The 16,814-nt window shown below is 44.0% G+C and overlaps 1 protein-coding gene across 1 annotated transcript; it reads right to left on the reverse strand.

The window, feature by feature from the left end:
- Nucleotides 1-234: 234 nt before the first annotated feature.
- Nucleotides 235-16,137, reverse strand: TMEM267 (transmembrane protein 267). The gene is made up of 3 exons (XM_066616888.1): nt 16,089-16,137; nt 12,707-13,094; nt 235-3,114 (listed from the first exon to the last, which is right to left on the reverse strand). Exons 2-3 carry the CDS (start codon nt 13,028-13,030, stop codon nt 2,779-2,781), a joined length of 660 nt encoding a protein of 219 aa, XP_066472985.1. The 5' UTR covers nt 13,031-13,094; nt 16,089-16,137; the 3' UTR covers nt 235-2,778.
- Nucleotides 16,138-16,814: the final 677 nt, after the last annotated feature.

Raw genomic sequence — 16,814 nt, forward strand, 5'->3', positions numbered from 1 at the left:
GTTTCAATCAGTGACATTTGATACTCTCAATTTTAAAACACATAAGATTGGAATATAAAGTTTAAACATTCAAACTCACTGTAGTGATATAAACTATATACAAATAATGCTTTAACAATACGCTGTTTCTCACTGATCCGAGAGAGACAGACAGACAGAGACATGCTGTGCAAAGCCCAAAAGCATCAGTAAAACCTCACAGCTCACTCCAACTTTTCAAGCATGCAAGTCACATTAAGGCATAAAGGAAGATGTTGCCAGACTCAGAAAAATCAAGTTTTTCCCACAAGTCCCTCTTCTCCACACTATGCCAGTATCTCTACTTATGGGCTGATTCACATGTAACAATTTTAAGGGGTACACTTAAAAATGTACACAGCTACAACTCTTTTAACGCCAAACATACCCATTTTGAAACATGTTTATCACACATGTACACTGAACAGAGAACCAGGATTTAAGTGTTGCTTTCAAGTGTACGTGTAGCCGTGAACACTAGATTTGCCACTGTGTCATGTGTAGAAAGGCACTGAATAAAAATAGGAAGTGCCAGACAACTTCACCCCTATTAACAAGAGCTCTGTACATAAGCTATAGACATGCCAAGATTCTAAGTCACATGGGCCCTATGTTGGCCCCTACTCTGTGGCCCCAAATGTATCCTTTCTGCATTAGTATGGATTGTCCACTACAATTTCTCAAACTGTGGGTCAGGACCCACTAGGTGGGTCATGAGCTAATTTCAGATGGGTCCCCATTCATTTCAATTTTTTAAAAATATATTAGACTTCAAGGTATGTGACTACATTTGGGGAAATGTTACAGATCTGTACTTTTAACAGATTACTCTGTATATGCTTTTAACAATGATAGTAAATAGGACTTACTCCTGGATAAGTATGGGTAGGATTGCAGCCTACGACTGTCAAAAATTTTCCAGTTTGATGATGTCACTTCCAGTCATGACATCACTTCCGGTGGGTCCAAACAGATTCCCATTCTAAAAAGCGGGTCCCAGTGCTAAAAGTTTGAGAACCACTGGTCTTTATGCATCTATGCATCGTTTTCACCACATCTGGCCATTTTGCATCTCTGGTCCTCTCTTGGACCATCTAGGATACTGTTGATGGGAGCCATAAGACACACAAAATGCACAAAGGCCTCTCTTTACTTTTGTATGCACTTATTCTAGGAATGTCTGCCTCTACTGAGGCTGTTCTATAAAAAAAAACCCACAACTAATGCTGGCAACTAGAATTGCCATTGTTTATAGAAGTGCTTTTAAACAAAATGTTTACAGTAGTTTAAACACAAATTAATCTTGTGGAAAACTGCCAAGACAATGGGGAACACATAAGTCTTCAGTCAATTCACCTTTTGTGAACATGCCACTGTATTTCACTGTACTTTGATAGCTCAAAGTACCATGGGAAGTCATTCACCACAGTTGCACTACAGCAATGCTTGACAAGTAGTAACTACAGCTGGTCCCCCGTCCAATAAAATAAAATTGTACAGTTGTAAAATGGTATGTGGTGTAAGCCAAAAGTACTATTAAATTCACTGAAAGCTTGTACTTTCAGTACAAGAGGCCTTGTACAATAAATTGGAAAATACAGAAAGAAACCTCTTCAAACTGTATTTACCTCTCCAGCACTATTTGCATTCTGCTGCAATTCCAGTGAAGATCTTAAATGCTTTTATTATTGACTATAAATAGGAATCTGAAACAATAAATTTCATTCCTTTAATTGTTAGCAAGATCACATCCCTTAATCCTAAAACCAGATAATCTTTCAAATGTTTTAAATACTAAACATGTGACATCTCTGTAATAGAGAAACAAAACACTTGGCTTGCTACCATTATTTTGTCGTCAGAGATGTAAGTTTCTTATCTCTTTTGTCTCTAGTGTAAAACATAAAAGGGCCAGGCAGTGCTGGGGAAGGGGGCACTTTGGCTATGGACTTCCAGTTACTAACTCCTAAAGTACACCAAGTGCAAGAACACTGCTGTTGGATTCTTCTCAGCAGTGTTGAATTTTTATTGGTAGTGCTCCACATCCTACATAGTGCTCCCATCTTTAAAGTGCAATACATATGACAACTCAAAGTGAATGGATTCAGCTTAGGAGATTAGTCAAGGCTCTAGTCTACTGCAGAGAAGACAGAAGCAGGAAAACTTTTGGAATCACTAATATCCAGCAACACCTGGGGTCTAGAAGGAATCCATCTTATGCTTCTCACTTGATTCATCCTTAGAAGACAAATATGCACTGTGGGTGCAGGCTGTCCATGCCACTCCATTTCCCAGCTGTGACCCTCCTCCTATGGTTGCTTATGTACCCAGCTCTGTGAGCCTTGCTCCAGGTCAAAGGTTATGCGGAAGCTGAAAGCATTTAACTGTTTCATGAAACTAGAACTGAAAAACACAAGGGATTGATTCTTCCCTCCATCACTATGGGAGGGAAGAAAGGAAGGAAGGACACAGATGGGAGCAGTAGCTGCTATTAATTTCTTACAAAATATCTAACCAGTTTTGGAATCCACAAAAGAAAACGCTTACGAGAGGAGAGGCTAATTAAGAGGTTGCTTGGATATTAACCATTTCTGCCCAACGTTGCATATAAGCAACAAGGACCAAATGTGTACACGTATGGGCCAGGCAACAATGGGTTAAACCAGAAGTGCAACAGTGGCTTCAGGGAATCACTATTGCAATTATATTCATCTCTAATTCAGAATTATTTCAGTGATGCAAACAAAATCTAGCATGTTTTTAGACATCAATTCGAACCCCATGTTTTATAGACATCAGTTCACTGGTTCCTGTTAAATACATAATAAAAGAACAGAAATGAGGTAAAGATGCTGTGATAGCCACATAAAGCCAGTAAGGCAGGGGAGCAGTCTTTCCAAATGGGCAGATCCACAGGCCATGACGAATTCCGTCTCGAACATGATGCGAAGCCCAGGAGATAAAGAGCATCCAGGGAAGAAAGCACCAGGAATCCTTCAGCTTGAAAAGGTGCATAATAAATTTTGCCATCAGACACACAACAGGAATCAAAGTAGAACAGTGAAGGAATGGTCTTCGTGGAAGTGTCAGGGCAGCCTATGGAGAGGAAAAACACAGTGTGCAATTTTTGCATTTGAAGAAAAAAATGGCATCTAATAGCGGGAAATGTATGGAGACAGTAGTGTACCAAGGGCGAAGGGAGGGACAGTCTGCCCCAGGTGCACGCTATAAAGTAGTGAGAGCTTTCCTGTCCCTCTGAATGCCAGGTAGACCTGTCCTCCTCTGTAGGGAACCTCAATGCAGAGGTCTGGCCTACTTTGCATTCAAATACCAGGCAGACCTGGCCTCCCCCAGAGGAATTTGAGGCAGAGGCTGTGTCTACCTGTTGATTCAAATTCCAGGTAGACATGCCCCTCCACTGGGGGATCTCAAGGTGGAGGCCAGGTCTACCCATGGCTTTGAGCAGCTAACAGCGGGGGGATGGGAATGGCCGCTGCAGGTAACATGGCGCTACATACGCCACTGTATGGATTTATCTGCATTCAACAGAAATTAGCAAAAACCCCAAACTTCTTCAGATTTCATGCCATACTAAATTCACCACAACATCCTCTGCTACTTCAGAATAGAGCCATCACTGACACTGGTGAAGCATGAGAACATAATCATTAAGCCCTTGGTTACTATGGTTCTAACTGTGATCAAGCCAGTTATGTCTAAGAGACAGTCCTCACAGCATACCTGAAATAACTGAACCTTCTTCCACAGCTTATCCTTCCTTCCACTTCCTCACCATCTTTTGTGCTTTCCTTGTGTCTGTTTTAGACACTAGGACTAGCAAGTCTATATACGTATGTTTTCATTATTTGTGAAGAGACTTGGACATGAACAGCACTACAGGTCCAGCCTTTATACACATATTTATACACAGATTTTATATACCCAGATTTGACTCAACATGAATGGCCCCTGCAAATGAGAAGGAACATGCTGATCCCTTGAGAAGGGGAAAAATGCATCCCTTTAAAATCAGTTTAAAAAACTGAGTAGTCCTTTAACAATAGCCTCGTTAATGAGAGAGAGAGAGAGAGAGAGAGAGAGAGGGGGGGGGCAGCTGGCTGAGAATCCATCAATGCTTCTCGAAGTCCTCTCCCTTCCCTCTGAACACATGAAAGAAAGGGGATCACTTTGCATTGGTCAAGGGAGGGGCTGAGTGTACCTCTCAGCTCTTTGTAAGCTCTTGGAGGAATGACTGATGGATTGTCTTGTTAATGACTCTTATCTTACATCACAAAGGTCAACAAGGCTATTTTTAAATCAAGGAAACAAAGAAACTTTGTTTTTTCAATTGATTTGCTATAGTGCGTTTTTTGCCATCCACATGAGTGCTTGGAAGAGAACCCATGTGAATAATTAGTCTCAACCTGTATATACACTATCAAACCATACTAGACATTATTTATTCTTTTCTGTATGCAACTGGGATGGGTTGCTAGAGATACTGGAATATTTTGTTTGATCTATTGTACTTTCTTCATTTCACTTAATTGCTAGGAGGGCACCCTGCACTGTGCAAGGTAAGTTCTGCACAATACAGCATGGTTTTCTGCTAGACCAGAGGAACATCTAAGCAGGTAAGTTTACAATAAAATTTTTATCTTTGAGTGACTGGAAAATTTATACAATATGATGTAGTTTCAAGTGGAAAACACACACACACACACACACACACACACACACACAGAGAGAGAGAGTACTGTATTAATTTCAAGATTTGCAAAACAACAAACGTTTAAAATATTTTCTCAGAAATTATCTTCTTCTGTCTGACTGTTGGATAGCAGACCATTTTGAGTAGATTTTCAATGGAACTGCCATGTTCAACTTCAGAAGCAAATAAATTCTAAACATCAAATGCCAGAGAATGTCAGGCTTAACCAGGCCCAACAACTTGTAAATAAAATAAGTGCATGTTCTTACCACATTTATTGTTGCCTCCCCTTCCCTTGATTTCAGATTGTTGAACCCTTGAAAAGCACTATGCACACACATGGTACATCATCACCATCACAACCAATGGAGAGTGGCTATTTCTACTAACATCCCATGCCTGTGAACGTTTTTGGGTGGGAGGGTGGGTTACCTGGCTGTCTCTTGCCGAAGACACAGTTATAAACTAAATGACTCTTCACCTGGATCTGGCAAGGCAATCCTTAACGCTAACAGGAACCAACAGCAGCATGCTGCAAATCAATAGAACATTAAGACTATACTTTCAGTAATTTCATTTACCCATCCAAGTCCAACTACAATCTTCAGAAACTACCTTAGTCAAAGTCTTGGTGCAGTTCTGCCAGACCACCATTTAAATAGTAAAAAACCAAATATGCATGATTAAGCTAAAAGAAAAATGAATATTAACAAGATAAAACAGCATAAGAACATAAGAACGGCCCCACTGGATCAGGCCATAGGCCCATCTAGTCCAGCTTCCTGTATCTCACAGCAGCCCACCAAATGCCCCAGGGAGCACACCAGATAACAAGAGACCTCATCCTGGTGCCCTCCCTTGCATCTGGCATTCTGACATAACCCATTTCTAAAATCAGGAGGTTGTGCATACACATCATGGCTTTTACCTCATAATGGATTTTTCCTCCAGAAACTTGTCCAATCCCCTTTTAAAGGCGTCTAGGCTAGACGCCATCACCACATCCTGTGGCAAGGAGTTCCACAGACCGACCACACGCTGAGTAAAGAAATATTTTCTTTTGTCTGTCCTAACCCGCCCAACACTCAATTTTAGTGGATATCCCCTGGTTCTGGTATTATGTGAGAGTGTAAAGAGCATCTCCCTATCCACTCTGTCCATCCCCCGCATAATTTTGTATGTCTCAATCATGTCCCCCCTCAGGCGTCTCTTTTCTAGGCTGAAGAGGCCCAAACACCGCAGCCTTTCCTCATAAGGAAGGTGCCCCAGCCCCGTAATCATCTTAGTCGCTCTCTTTTGCACCTTTTCCATTTCCACTATGTCTTTTTTGAGATGCGGCGACCAAAACTGGACACAATACTCCAGGTGTGGCCTTACCATAGATTTGTACAACGGCATTATAATACTAGCCGTTTTGTTCTCAATACCCTTCCTAATGATCCCAAGCATAGAATTGGCCTTCTTCACTGCCGCCGCACATTGGGTCGACACTTTCATCGACCTGTCCACCACCACCCCAAGATCTCTCTCCTGAACTGTCACAGACAGCTCAGAACCCATCAGCCTATATCTAAAGTTTTGATTTTTTGCCCCAATGTGCATGACTTTACACTTGCTGACATTGAAGCGCATCTGCCATTTTGCTGCCCATTCTGCCAGTCTGGAGAGATCCTTCTGGAGCTCCTCACAATCACTTCTGGTCTTCACCACTCGGAAAAGTTTGGTGTTGTCTGCAAACTTTGCAACCTCACTGCTCACCCCGTCTCCAGGTCATTTATGAAGAGGTTGAAAAGCACCGGTCCCAGGACAGATCCTTGGGGCACACCGCTTTTCACCTCTCTCCATTGTGAAAATTGCCCATTGACACCCACTCTCTGCTTCCTGGCCTCCAACCAGTTCTCAATCCACAAGAGGACCTGTCCTCTAATTCCCTGACTGTGGAGTTTTTTCAGTAGTCTTTGGTGAGGGACCGTGTCAAACGCCTTCTGAAAGTCCAGATATATAATGTCCACGGGTTCTCCCGCATCCACATGCCTGTTGACCTTTTCAAAGAATTCTATAAGGTTCGTGAGGCAAGACTTACCCTTACAGAAGCCATGCTGACTCCCCTCAGCAAGGCCTGTTCGTCTATGTGTTTTGAGATCCTATCTTTGATGAGGCATTCCACCATCTTACCCGGTATGGATGTTAGGCTGACCGGCCTGTAGTTTCCCGGGTCCCCCCTCTTTCCCTTTTTAAAAATAGGCGTGACATTTACTATCCTCCAATCTTCTGGCACCATGGCCGTTTTGAGGGACAAGTTGCATACCTTAGTCAAGAGGTCTGCAACTTCATTCTTCAATTCCTTAATAACTCTTGGGTGGATGCCATCAGGGCCCAGTGACTTATTGATCTTTAATTTATCAATGAGGTCTGAAACATCTTCTCTTTTAACCTCTATCTGACTTAACTCCTCGGTCAGGAGGGGCCATTCGGGCAGCGGTATCTGCCCGAGGTCTTCTGCCGTGAAGACAGATGCAAAGAACTCATTTAATTTCTCTGCCATCTCCAAGTCTGCTTTTATCTCCCCTTTCCCTCCCTCACCATCCAGAGGGCCAACCGCTTCTCTGGCGGGTTTCCTGCTTCTAACATATTTGAAGAAGCTTTTATTATTCCCCTTAATGTTGCTGGCCATGCGTTCCTCATAGTCTCGCTGGGCCTCCAGTATCACCTACTTACATTTCTTTTGCCACAGTTTATGTTCCTTTTTATTCTCCTCATTAGGGCAAGACTTCCATTTACGGAAGAAAGCTTCCTTGCCCTTCACAGCCTCTCTAACTTGGCTGGTTAGCCATGCGGGCACCCTCCTGGATTTAGTGGAACCCTTCTTTCTTTGCGGTATACACCTCTGCTGGGCCTCTATTACTGTTGTTTTAAGCAGCCTCCATGCACTCTGGAGAGATTGGACTCTTTTTACCCTCCCTTTCAACCTCCTTCTAACCAGCCTCCTCATTTGAGGGAAGTCCGCCCATTGGAAGTCAAGGGTTTTTGTTAGAGATTTGCCTGGTATTCTTCCCCCAACGTGCACGTCAAAACGGATCGCAGCATGATCACTGTTCCCCAATGGCTCAGTAACGTTTACATCTTTAACCAGGTCCTGCGTACCGCACAATATTAAATCCAGAGTCACCTGTCCTCTGGTGGGCTCCGTGACTAGCTGATCTAAGCCACAGTCATTTAGCACGTCAAGAAATCCGGTTTCCTTATCGTGACCAGAACACAAATTGACCCAGTCAATATGAGGATAATTGAAGTCCCCCATGATTACAACCCTTTCCCTCCTTGTCACCTCCCTGATCTGTTTCTTCATTTCAAGGTCCCCATTCGATTTCTGGTCTGGAGGACGATAGCACGCCCCCAGTATTACATCGCTGCACAAGCTTGGTAATTTAACCCACAGAGATTCTACGGTGGAGTCAGACCCACCTTCAATCTCTACTTTACTGGATTCTATCCCTTCCTTAACATAAAACGGCCACCCCACCTCCAACACGCCCCTGCCTGTCCCTCCTGTAGAGTTTTTAGCCCAGGATTGCGGTATCCCACTGATTCTCCGCATTCCACCAGGTTTCCGTTATGCCCACTATGTCAATATTTTCCCTTGTCACCAGACATTCCAGTTCTCCCACCTTTGCTCGTAGACTTCGGGCATTCGCATAAAAGCATTTGTACACGGAATGCCCCAGGATTTTGAGGTCCTGGCTTTCAATGAGCAATTGTAGCATATTAGCTCAGATGCATTTTTAGGAGCGGGAGAGAGGTAGTGCTAGTGTCAGATTGATGGGTGACCTAGTGAAAAGCCCTCCAGTGGGCACCCCCTGCTTGCTGAGAATGGTGATGGAACCTCACCCCCTGATGGTGAGGAAGGGAAAGGGGAGATAAAAGGAGACTTGGAGATGGTAGAGAAATTAAATGAGTTCTTTGCATCTGTCTTCACAGCAGAGACCTCGGGCTGATACCGCTGCCTGAACGGCCCCTCCTGACCAAGGAATTAAGTTGAACAAAGGTTAAAAGAGAAGATATTTCAGACCTAATTGATAAATTAAAGATTAATAAGTCACCGGGCCCAGATGGCATCCACCCAAGAGTTATTAAGGAATTGAAGAATGAAGTTGCTGATCTCTTGACTAAAATATGCAACTTGTTCCTCAAAACAGCCACATTGCCAGAGGATTGGAGGATAGCAAATGTCACACTGATCTTTAAAAAAGGAAGGAGGCGGAACGAGGGAAACTATAGGCCAGTCAACCTAACATCTATACCAGGTAAGATGGTGGAATGCCTCATCAAAGACAGAATCTCAAAACACATGGACAAACAAGCCTTGCTGAGGGAGAACCAACACGGCTTCTGTAAGGGTAAGAGTTGCCTCACGAACCTTTCAGAATTTTTGAAAAGGTCAACAGGCATGTAGATGCGGAAGAGCCCGTGGACATTATATATCTGGACTTTCAGAAGGCGTTCGACACGGTCCCTCACCAAAGGCTACTGAGAAAACTCCACAGTTCAGGGAATTAGAGGGCAGGTCCTCTCATGGATTGAGAACTGGTTGAAGACCAGGAAACAGAGAGAGGGTGTCAATGGGCAATTTTCACAATGGACAGAGGTGAAAAGCATGTGCCCCAAGGATCTGTGCTCTTCAACCTCTTCATAAATGACCTGGAAACAGGGGTGAGTAATGAGGTGGCTAAGTTTGGAGACGACACCAAATGTTTCCGAGTGGTGAAGACCAGAATTGATTGTGAGGAGCTCCAGAAGGTTCTCTCCACACTGGCAGAATGGGCGGTAAAATGGCAGATGAGTTTCAATGTAAATAAGTGTAAAGTCATGCACATTGGTGCAAAAAATCAAAACTTCAAATATAGGCTGTTGGGTTCTGAGCTGTCTGTGACAGATCAGGAGAGAGATCTTGGGGTGGTGGTGGACAGGTCGATGAAAATGTCAACCCAATGTGCGTCGGCAGTGAAGAAGGCCAATTCTATGCTTGGGATCATTAGGAAAGGTATTGAGAACCAAACAGCTAATAGTATAATGCCATTGTACAAATCGATGGTTTAAGGCTACACCTGGAGTATTGTGTCCAGTTCTGGTCACCACATTTCAAAAAGGACATAATGGAAACGGAAAAGGTGCAAAAGAGAGCGACTAAGATTACTTCTGGGCTGGGGCACCTTCCTTATGAGAAAAGTCTACGACATTTGGGCCTCTTCAGCCTAGAAAAGAGGCACGGGGGGGGGGGAAACGGGACATGATTGAGACATACAAAATTATGCAGGGAATGGACAGAGTGGATAGAAAGATGTTCTTCACACTCTCACATAACACCAGAATCAGGGAACATCCACTAAAATTGAGTGTTGGGAGAGTTAGAACAAACAAAAGAAAATATTCCTTTACTCAGCGTGTGGTTGGTCTGTGGAACTCCTTGCCACAGGATGTGGTGATGGCATCTGGCCTAGATGCCTTTAAAAGATTGGACAAATTTCTGGAGAAAAAATCCATTATGGTTTACAAGACATGATGTGTCTTGAAACCTCCTGATTTTAGAAATGGGCTATGTCAGATGCATGGGAGGGAACCAGGATGCAGGTCTCTTGTTATCTGGTGTGCTCCCTGGGGCATTTGGTGGGCCACTGTGAGATACAGGAAGCAGGACTAGATGAGGCTATGACCTGATCCAGCAGGCCTGTTCTTATGTTCTTATGTTTGCCCTGTGATGATGCACTGGGTACTACCATCATTGTCTACTGGTACTGAAGGTTCTGGAGTTGACCAGGCCAAGCACGCCCTGAGCCAGTGCTAATCCTGACGCCACCCAGGGAAAGAAAAAGCACAGAAACAAACCATGCAAAGTTGCCTGCTATAATATTCTTTATGAAGTGTGCCATCTACTGGAAACAGTCTGAATCCCCATCTGTTTTGAAAGGAGAGGTTGGATCTTCAAAATGTGCTAATCAAAATCTAAGAGTTAGGAAGCTAGTTCAACCCTGCTGCTTTAAAATATTTTACTCTTGGAACCAGTTTCTTGGAATAAAACAGACAACATTCTCTCCCTACAAAAAGCAGGGTAGCTAACCAGAAGACAGTATTTCCTGAAAGACTGCTATGAAGTTCAAAACATAAACTGTATTGAATTTATTCTCTTCACGTAAACAAAAGTCTATCAACTGTATATTTCCGAAAACCCATATGTGACCTTTTAATGTCTTATGAGGCCTCATAAAGTCATTCTGAGGGCTGGGGATGCTGCATGCGGCATCCCCGGCCCTCAGAACTCTGCTTCGGTCATGGTTGGAGCAAGAAGGCTGCGGGACGTATGTTTGGAGCTAGCAGGCCATGGGCCGTATGTTTGACACCTGTGTGATAGAGTGTCATTTTAAAAAGTGTATCCTGGTGCTAAAATGTTTGAGAACCATTAGAGTAGAGCAGGGGTGTCAAACATAAGGTCCAGGGGCTGGATGCGGAAGCTTTTTATCCTGCCTTAGGCTCTTATCTGCTGAGCAGTACTGTGGTGTTACTGTTGAAAGGGCAGGCCACGTGAAAATTGGGCTCTCTCATATCTTGAAATCTGATCAAGATTTGTATATTTTCTCTTCTGTTGTTTCCAGCTAATGAGTTCCTAAGTAAGAAAAAAGTACTTATTTTTTATTATGACCTGTTTAACGACATCAATTCCTGACTAATGACATCACTTCCTGCCCTCAGCAGGCATCCTGAATGCTATTCAGCCCTCAGTATGAAACAAGTTTGACACCCCTGGCTTAGAGGATGGGTAGAGAAAGTGTAAAATAAGAATGAAGAGAAAATTCCTTTGCCATTCTTTTCTGTTCCCAGTCATCAGTGTCTGCAGAAAGGAACCTACTATATTGTTATTCTCTCTTGAGGAAACTCCTTTTTCTCTCCTAAGTGACACCTTTCTGCATACATTGAGGCTATACCTCAGGGTACCTGGTCTACCTTTAGTTCACTTGCTAACAGAAATGGGAATTATTCACATTCAGCATACCAAGATTACTCTTTTTTGAGGGACATGCTCAACTGAGGTAAGAAATTCCTTTTTCTGTGTCTTTGTGCTGTACAGCGTATAAGATTGATCATATCTTTGACCACACTGTGGATGGATCATCCTATCTACCCACTGTTTGAGCACTGTGCAATCTATGCATGTCTACTTCACAGTAAATGTCACTGAAGACTTACTCCCAATTAAACGTGCATAAGATTGCAGCTTTGGTCATCAAGGTGCATGTTGTATGCTATTCTCACAGTTTTGTGCCTTTGTAATTTTACAGCTTTAGTTTCACAGTCCCATAACTGAGTGTATTTAAGAAGTTTAATAGAAACATTTTGAAAAAAGAAATCACAATTTCTTTTTCACCAAATCCAAGACAAGTAGAAAGGAGATAACACATCAGGAGAGCCTACCTTCAGTGCCATCAGTCAAATGAAAGCAAGCTGTAATGTGTAAGCTTTAGTTTTAGTTTAGTAAGCTGAGTAAAAATGATGAAAGTATTTAGGAAATTTATAACTCATTCTTCAAGTAAACTTCTCAGAGCAGCTAAAGACAAAGCTTGCAACCGTAATAGTAAGGCAAACAAACTAATTTACACAGAGGTTTCTCTATAGATTTCAACTATAAAGCCTTTGTGATGATTAGCTTCCTTATTCCAATAGTTGCTCTCTCAGAATGAATTTTCTGGCTATTTTTGTGTTTGTGCGTTGGTCTTGCTGTTTGGATAGTTTGAATTGGCGGCTGTTTTTTGCTGGTTGTTACTTATCTGATCTATGTTCTTTTCTATTTCATTGTATTTTTTTAACTGGATTGTTAGCCATCTCCATTTCAGGGAGCAAAGTGCAGAATAAATAATAAGTAGTCTTAGAGTTGAATATGAGGAATATAAGAAAGTAAAAGTCATTTTAAAATGTAGTTTTGCTTACCTGTAACGAAAGAGAGCCAGCTAGAACAAAGTGATCCACATCAATCATGGAGGAGAGGAAACCAGCTAAAAGAACTTCTGAAAAGTCACTTTTCTTCTTGAGTCCAATCACTATTGCCCAAGACCACAATCCCACAACACCATGCACAGTGTTATCAGAGAGCGCTCGCAGCCAGTCATTTTGTCGAATGAAAGTAAACTGCAGCAGTCTATCTGCCACAAAGCAGAAAATCCCCAGTCCTAGGCTTGAAATAACAGACAGTGTGCTGAAGGAATGGAGAAGAGCATGGGCCTTTTCAGATTCGGATGCCATAGCTGACCACATCTCTCCACAAATAAAATGCCATCAGGGTACATATGGCCCATTGTCTATTAAATCTTCAGCCATTCTGCAATTATCAGAGAGAAAGCTTAATGAGAAGGCCTGCCAGCACTGAGAATCCGTTTTCTTAAAACAAAGAGATGAAAAAAAGCACAAAAACTGGTGAGCCAGTAAGTCAGTCTCAAACTAGTCAGTCTCATTTTTCTGACTGTACTGAACAAAGCTACCTTTGGGCATTTGTGACATAAACAGTGTCCTAGAAGCACCTCAAGTTTCTTACTCTGCATTACTCAGTGTTTTCACTGTGGGTACATCTCAAAATGCCAATATCCTTTTTCCTCAGCTTGTCTAATTTTTCAGAATTTCATAGTTTTCTAGCAATTATTCTATTTCTGATCAGTCATTACTGCTTTAACAAAGGTTGCCTTCTTCCTTGTTTTACTCCTACCAAGCTGCCCCAATTCACAACATGATCATATGCATGTCTACTCAGAAACAAGTCCTATTGTGTTCAAAGAGGCTTACTCCGAGGCGTGTTTAGGATTGCAGCCTCAGTGCGTGTATGGTGCTGAGCTCCTTTCTGCATTTCACAATACATTTTCATTGTAGCCCAAGTCAGATGTAATGAGAACCATAGTCTCATAGGCCATGTACAAAACCCAAAAACCTCTGGACTCCTGCACACCCTTCTAAGCTCATAACAGAGCTATGATGTTTCTCTGTGATTCTCTGTGATTCATGCAAAGCTGTGGTTTAACTCTGGCTTCCAAACCAGAATGTGAAGCCAAATTCAAATTCTGGTTTCATGTCTGGACTTGGAAGCCAGCGTTATACCACCATTTCCAGTTTTGCAAGAGTCATGGTTTAAACAAGCCAGGCTTGCCAGTTTCACAAGCAGAGGAGACATGCAGAGGAGGAAACATGCCAACAAGTGGCTCTCCAGGGTCCGTTCATGTAGTGGGAAACTATAGTTTTTAATTATGTCCAAACCAAGTCAAGAAGATACCACTTTGCAGCTCTTGCTGTTCTGTAGAAGATGAGATTAGCATGTGCATGATGAGTCGCACAAAGTCAGTTTTACTAAATTGACATTGAGGGGTCATTTCATAAGCTACATGGCAGTTAATGCAGATTAAACACCAAGTGCATGCCCAAGAAAAGGCTACTATCAACTGTGTCATGCTGAAAAAGTATCTTATAGTACATGCATTCCCCAACATGTTTGTTGCATTCAAATCTTATATTAGTGTGCCTAAGAATATGTGTGAAGTGATCCTTGGTGTATACCAGCAAGAAGCTGTGAAATTTTATAGCAGCAAGGAAGTGAGGTGGATGGGAAGGCACAGCAGAGAAGATACACTGCTGAATGTTGAACGCCGCCTGCCAAACAATTGTTAGAACAGCACATCTCTTTTTCTGCTCCCAGATCACTTTGAACAACAGATACAGAGGGATGGCATGACCTGATACACTGTTCTTGCCAGCTGTGGTCCACCACCCTTGTGCTAACTGCCCTGCCCCCCCAAACCTCTTACTATGCTCATTGCATGGTAAGCGTGGGAATGATTTGCTTAGCGTGTGCATGAAGTGGAACCTACTTAACAATTACTGCATCACAAAAAGTAAATCATTTTTGGACTCAGGGAGGGAGGTGGTGGCTGGAAAGAGGCAATAGCAGATTCAGGTGAAAATCATCCCTCAGCTCCCTTCCCCCTTTGATAAGGAACTGTTTGGCAGGCAGGACATCCCAGGTTCAACCACAGGCAGAGAACTACTTGCCAATGACAACACTGAGTTAGATGAACATAAGAAGAGGCCCGCTGGACGAGGCCAAAGGCCCACCTAGTTCAGCTTCCTGTATCTCACAGTGGCCCACCAGATGCCTCAGGGAGCAGCCAAGACAACAGAAGACATGCATCCTGGTGCCCTCCCTTTGCATCTGGCATTCTGAGGTAGCCTACTTCTGAAATCAACAGGTTGCACATACGCATTGTGGCTTGTAACCTATGATGGACTTTTCCTCTAGAAATTTGTCCAATTCCCTTTAAAAGGCATCTAGGCCAGATGCATCACCACACCTTGTGGCAAGGAGTTCCACAGACTAATCACACACTGAGTGGATGGCCCAATGATCCTCCTCCACCCCCGATACATAAGAACATAAGAACAGCCCCACTGGATCAGGCCATAGGCCCATCTAGTCCAGCTTCCTGTATCTCACAGCAGCCCACCAAATGCCCCAGGGAGCACACCAGATAACAAGAGATCTCATCCTGATGCTCTCCCCTACATCTGGCATTCTGACTTAACCCATTCCTAAAATCAGGAGGTTGCGCATACACATCATGGCTTGTACCCCATAATGGATTTTTCCTCCAGAAACTCGTCCAATCCCCTTTTAAAGGCGTCTAGGCTAGACGCCAGCACCACATCCTGTGGCAAGGAGTTCCACAGACCGACCACGCGCTGAGTAAAGAAATATTTTCTTTTGTCTGTCTGATACAGACAGAAGCTGTATCAGAATGGCTTTGCACACAGGAGAACCCAGGTTCAACCAAAGGCAGAGAGAATTGTTTGTCAGTCAGCAGGATGACACAGGGATCTGACTCAGCAAGCAAGCTTCCAACATTGCTGCATAGGAAACTCTGTGAAAATGGAAGTGAAGCCTAGTGGTTATACTAAGTGGCAATCAGCTACCTGAAGTCTTTCCCAACGGATGCTAACTGTGGATGAACCTGGGATCTCCTGCAGGCAAAGCAGTTCCCTATCAGAGGCTCTCCTCTAAATGGGGGGGCTTCCCTTGTGCAACCCCCGCCCCCCCAGGCAGCTTCCCCTGTGCAACCCCCGCCCCCCCAGGCAGCTTCCCCTGTGCAACCCCCGCCCCCTGCGGTGGGGGAGACACCAGGCTGGAGCCACAGACAGGCAGTCCGTGACTCCTGCTCCCCTTCCCCCTGCAGCTGGAAGGCAGCCCAGTCCTTCACTCACGCCCTCTGCGCCCTCGCTCAGCCGCCCCTCTCTGCGCCTACCGGGCATCTCGCCCCCTCTCCCAGGGCCCGCTCACCTCGCTCAGGTACCTCCTGCACCCCACACCTGCTCGCCTAGCCCCGCCCACCGGCGACTCGCGCGCTGCATTCTGGGAACCCTAAACGGCCCTCAGGGCTCCGCCCACCATCCCCTTCTGCTGCCTAGCAACGGCTCTCTTCATGCCCCCCCCCTCGCACAGGCCCTAGAGCAGGGCTGTCTCACTCATCTCAGAGGGCCAAAGTGAGCGTTCAGGACGCCTGCGGAGGGCCGGAAGTGACGTCACTAAGCACCTGAGGGCCAGAAACAAGCACATGTTCCTCACATAGAAGCTCATTCAGCCACCAACGACAGTAGAGTGCAGATCTTCCATGGCGCCTGCGGGAGGGTCAACTGCGACGTCATCAAGCAGAAAGTGACATCATCAGGCAGATGGTGGCCAGAAACAAGCACATTTTCCTCACACAGAAACTCATTGGCTGCCAATGACTGAAGAAAAACAGTGCAGTTTTCATAAGGCGGCATTCACGGTGCCTGCTGAGGGCCAGAAGTGACATCACTTTTAGCTTGATGATGTCATCAAGCAGAAAGTGACATCATTAAGCAGAGGATGGCCAGAAACAAGCACTTTGTTCTCATATAGAAACTCCTTAGCTGCAAACGACAGAAGAGAAAATGTGCAAATCTTGTTCATATTTTCAAAACATGATAGCGCCCAATTATAACGGGGTGGGGGCTGGATAGATTGCTTCAGCCCGTGCTCTAT

The sequence above is a fragment of the Tiliqua scincoides genome, chromosome 2 (genome assembly GCF_035046505.1).
Source record: "Tiliqua scincoides isolate rTilSci1 chromosome 2, rTilSci1.hap2, whole genome shotgun sequence".
Classification (NCBI taxonomy): Eukaryota; Metazoa; Chordata; class Lepidosauria; order Squamata; family Scincidae; genus Tiliqua; species Tiliqua scincoides.

Excerpts from the sequence above, each read along its gene's own strand:
- TMEM267 (XM_066616888.1), bottom strand. The coding sequence starts at position 13,030 with ATGTGGTCAGCTATGGCATCCGAATCTGAAAAGGCCCATGCTCTTCTC. Across the intron at positions 3,115-12,706 it reads CTGGCTCTCTTTCGTTACAG|GCTGCCCTGACACTTCCACG; the intron begins GTAAGCAAAACT and ends TCCTCTCCATAG.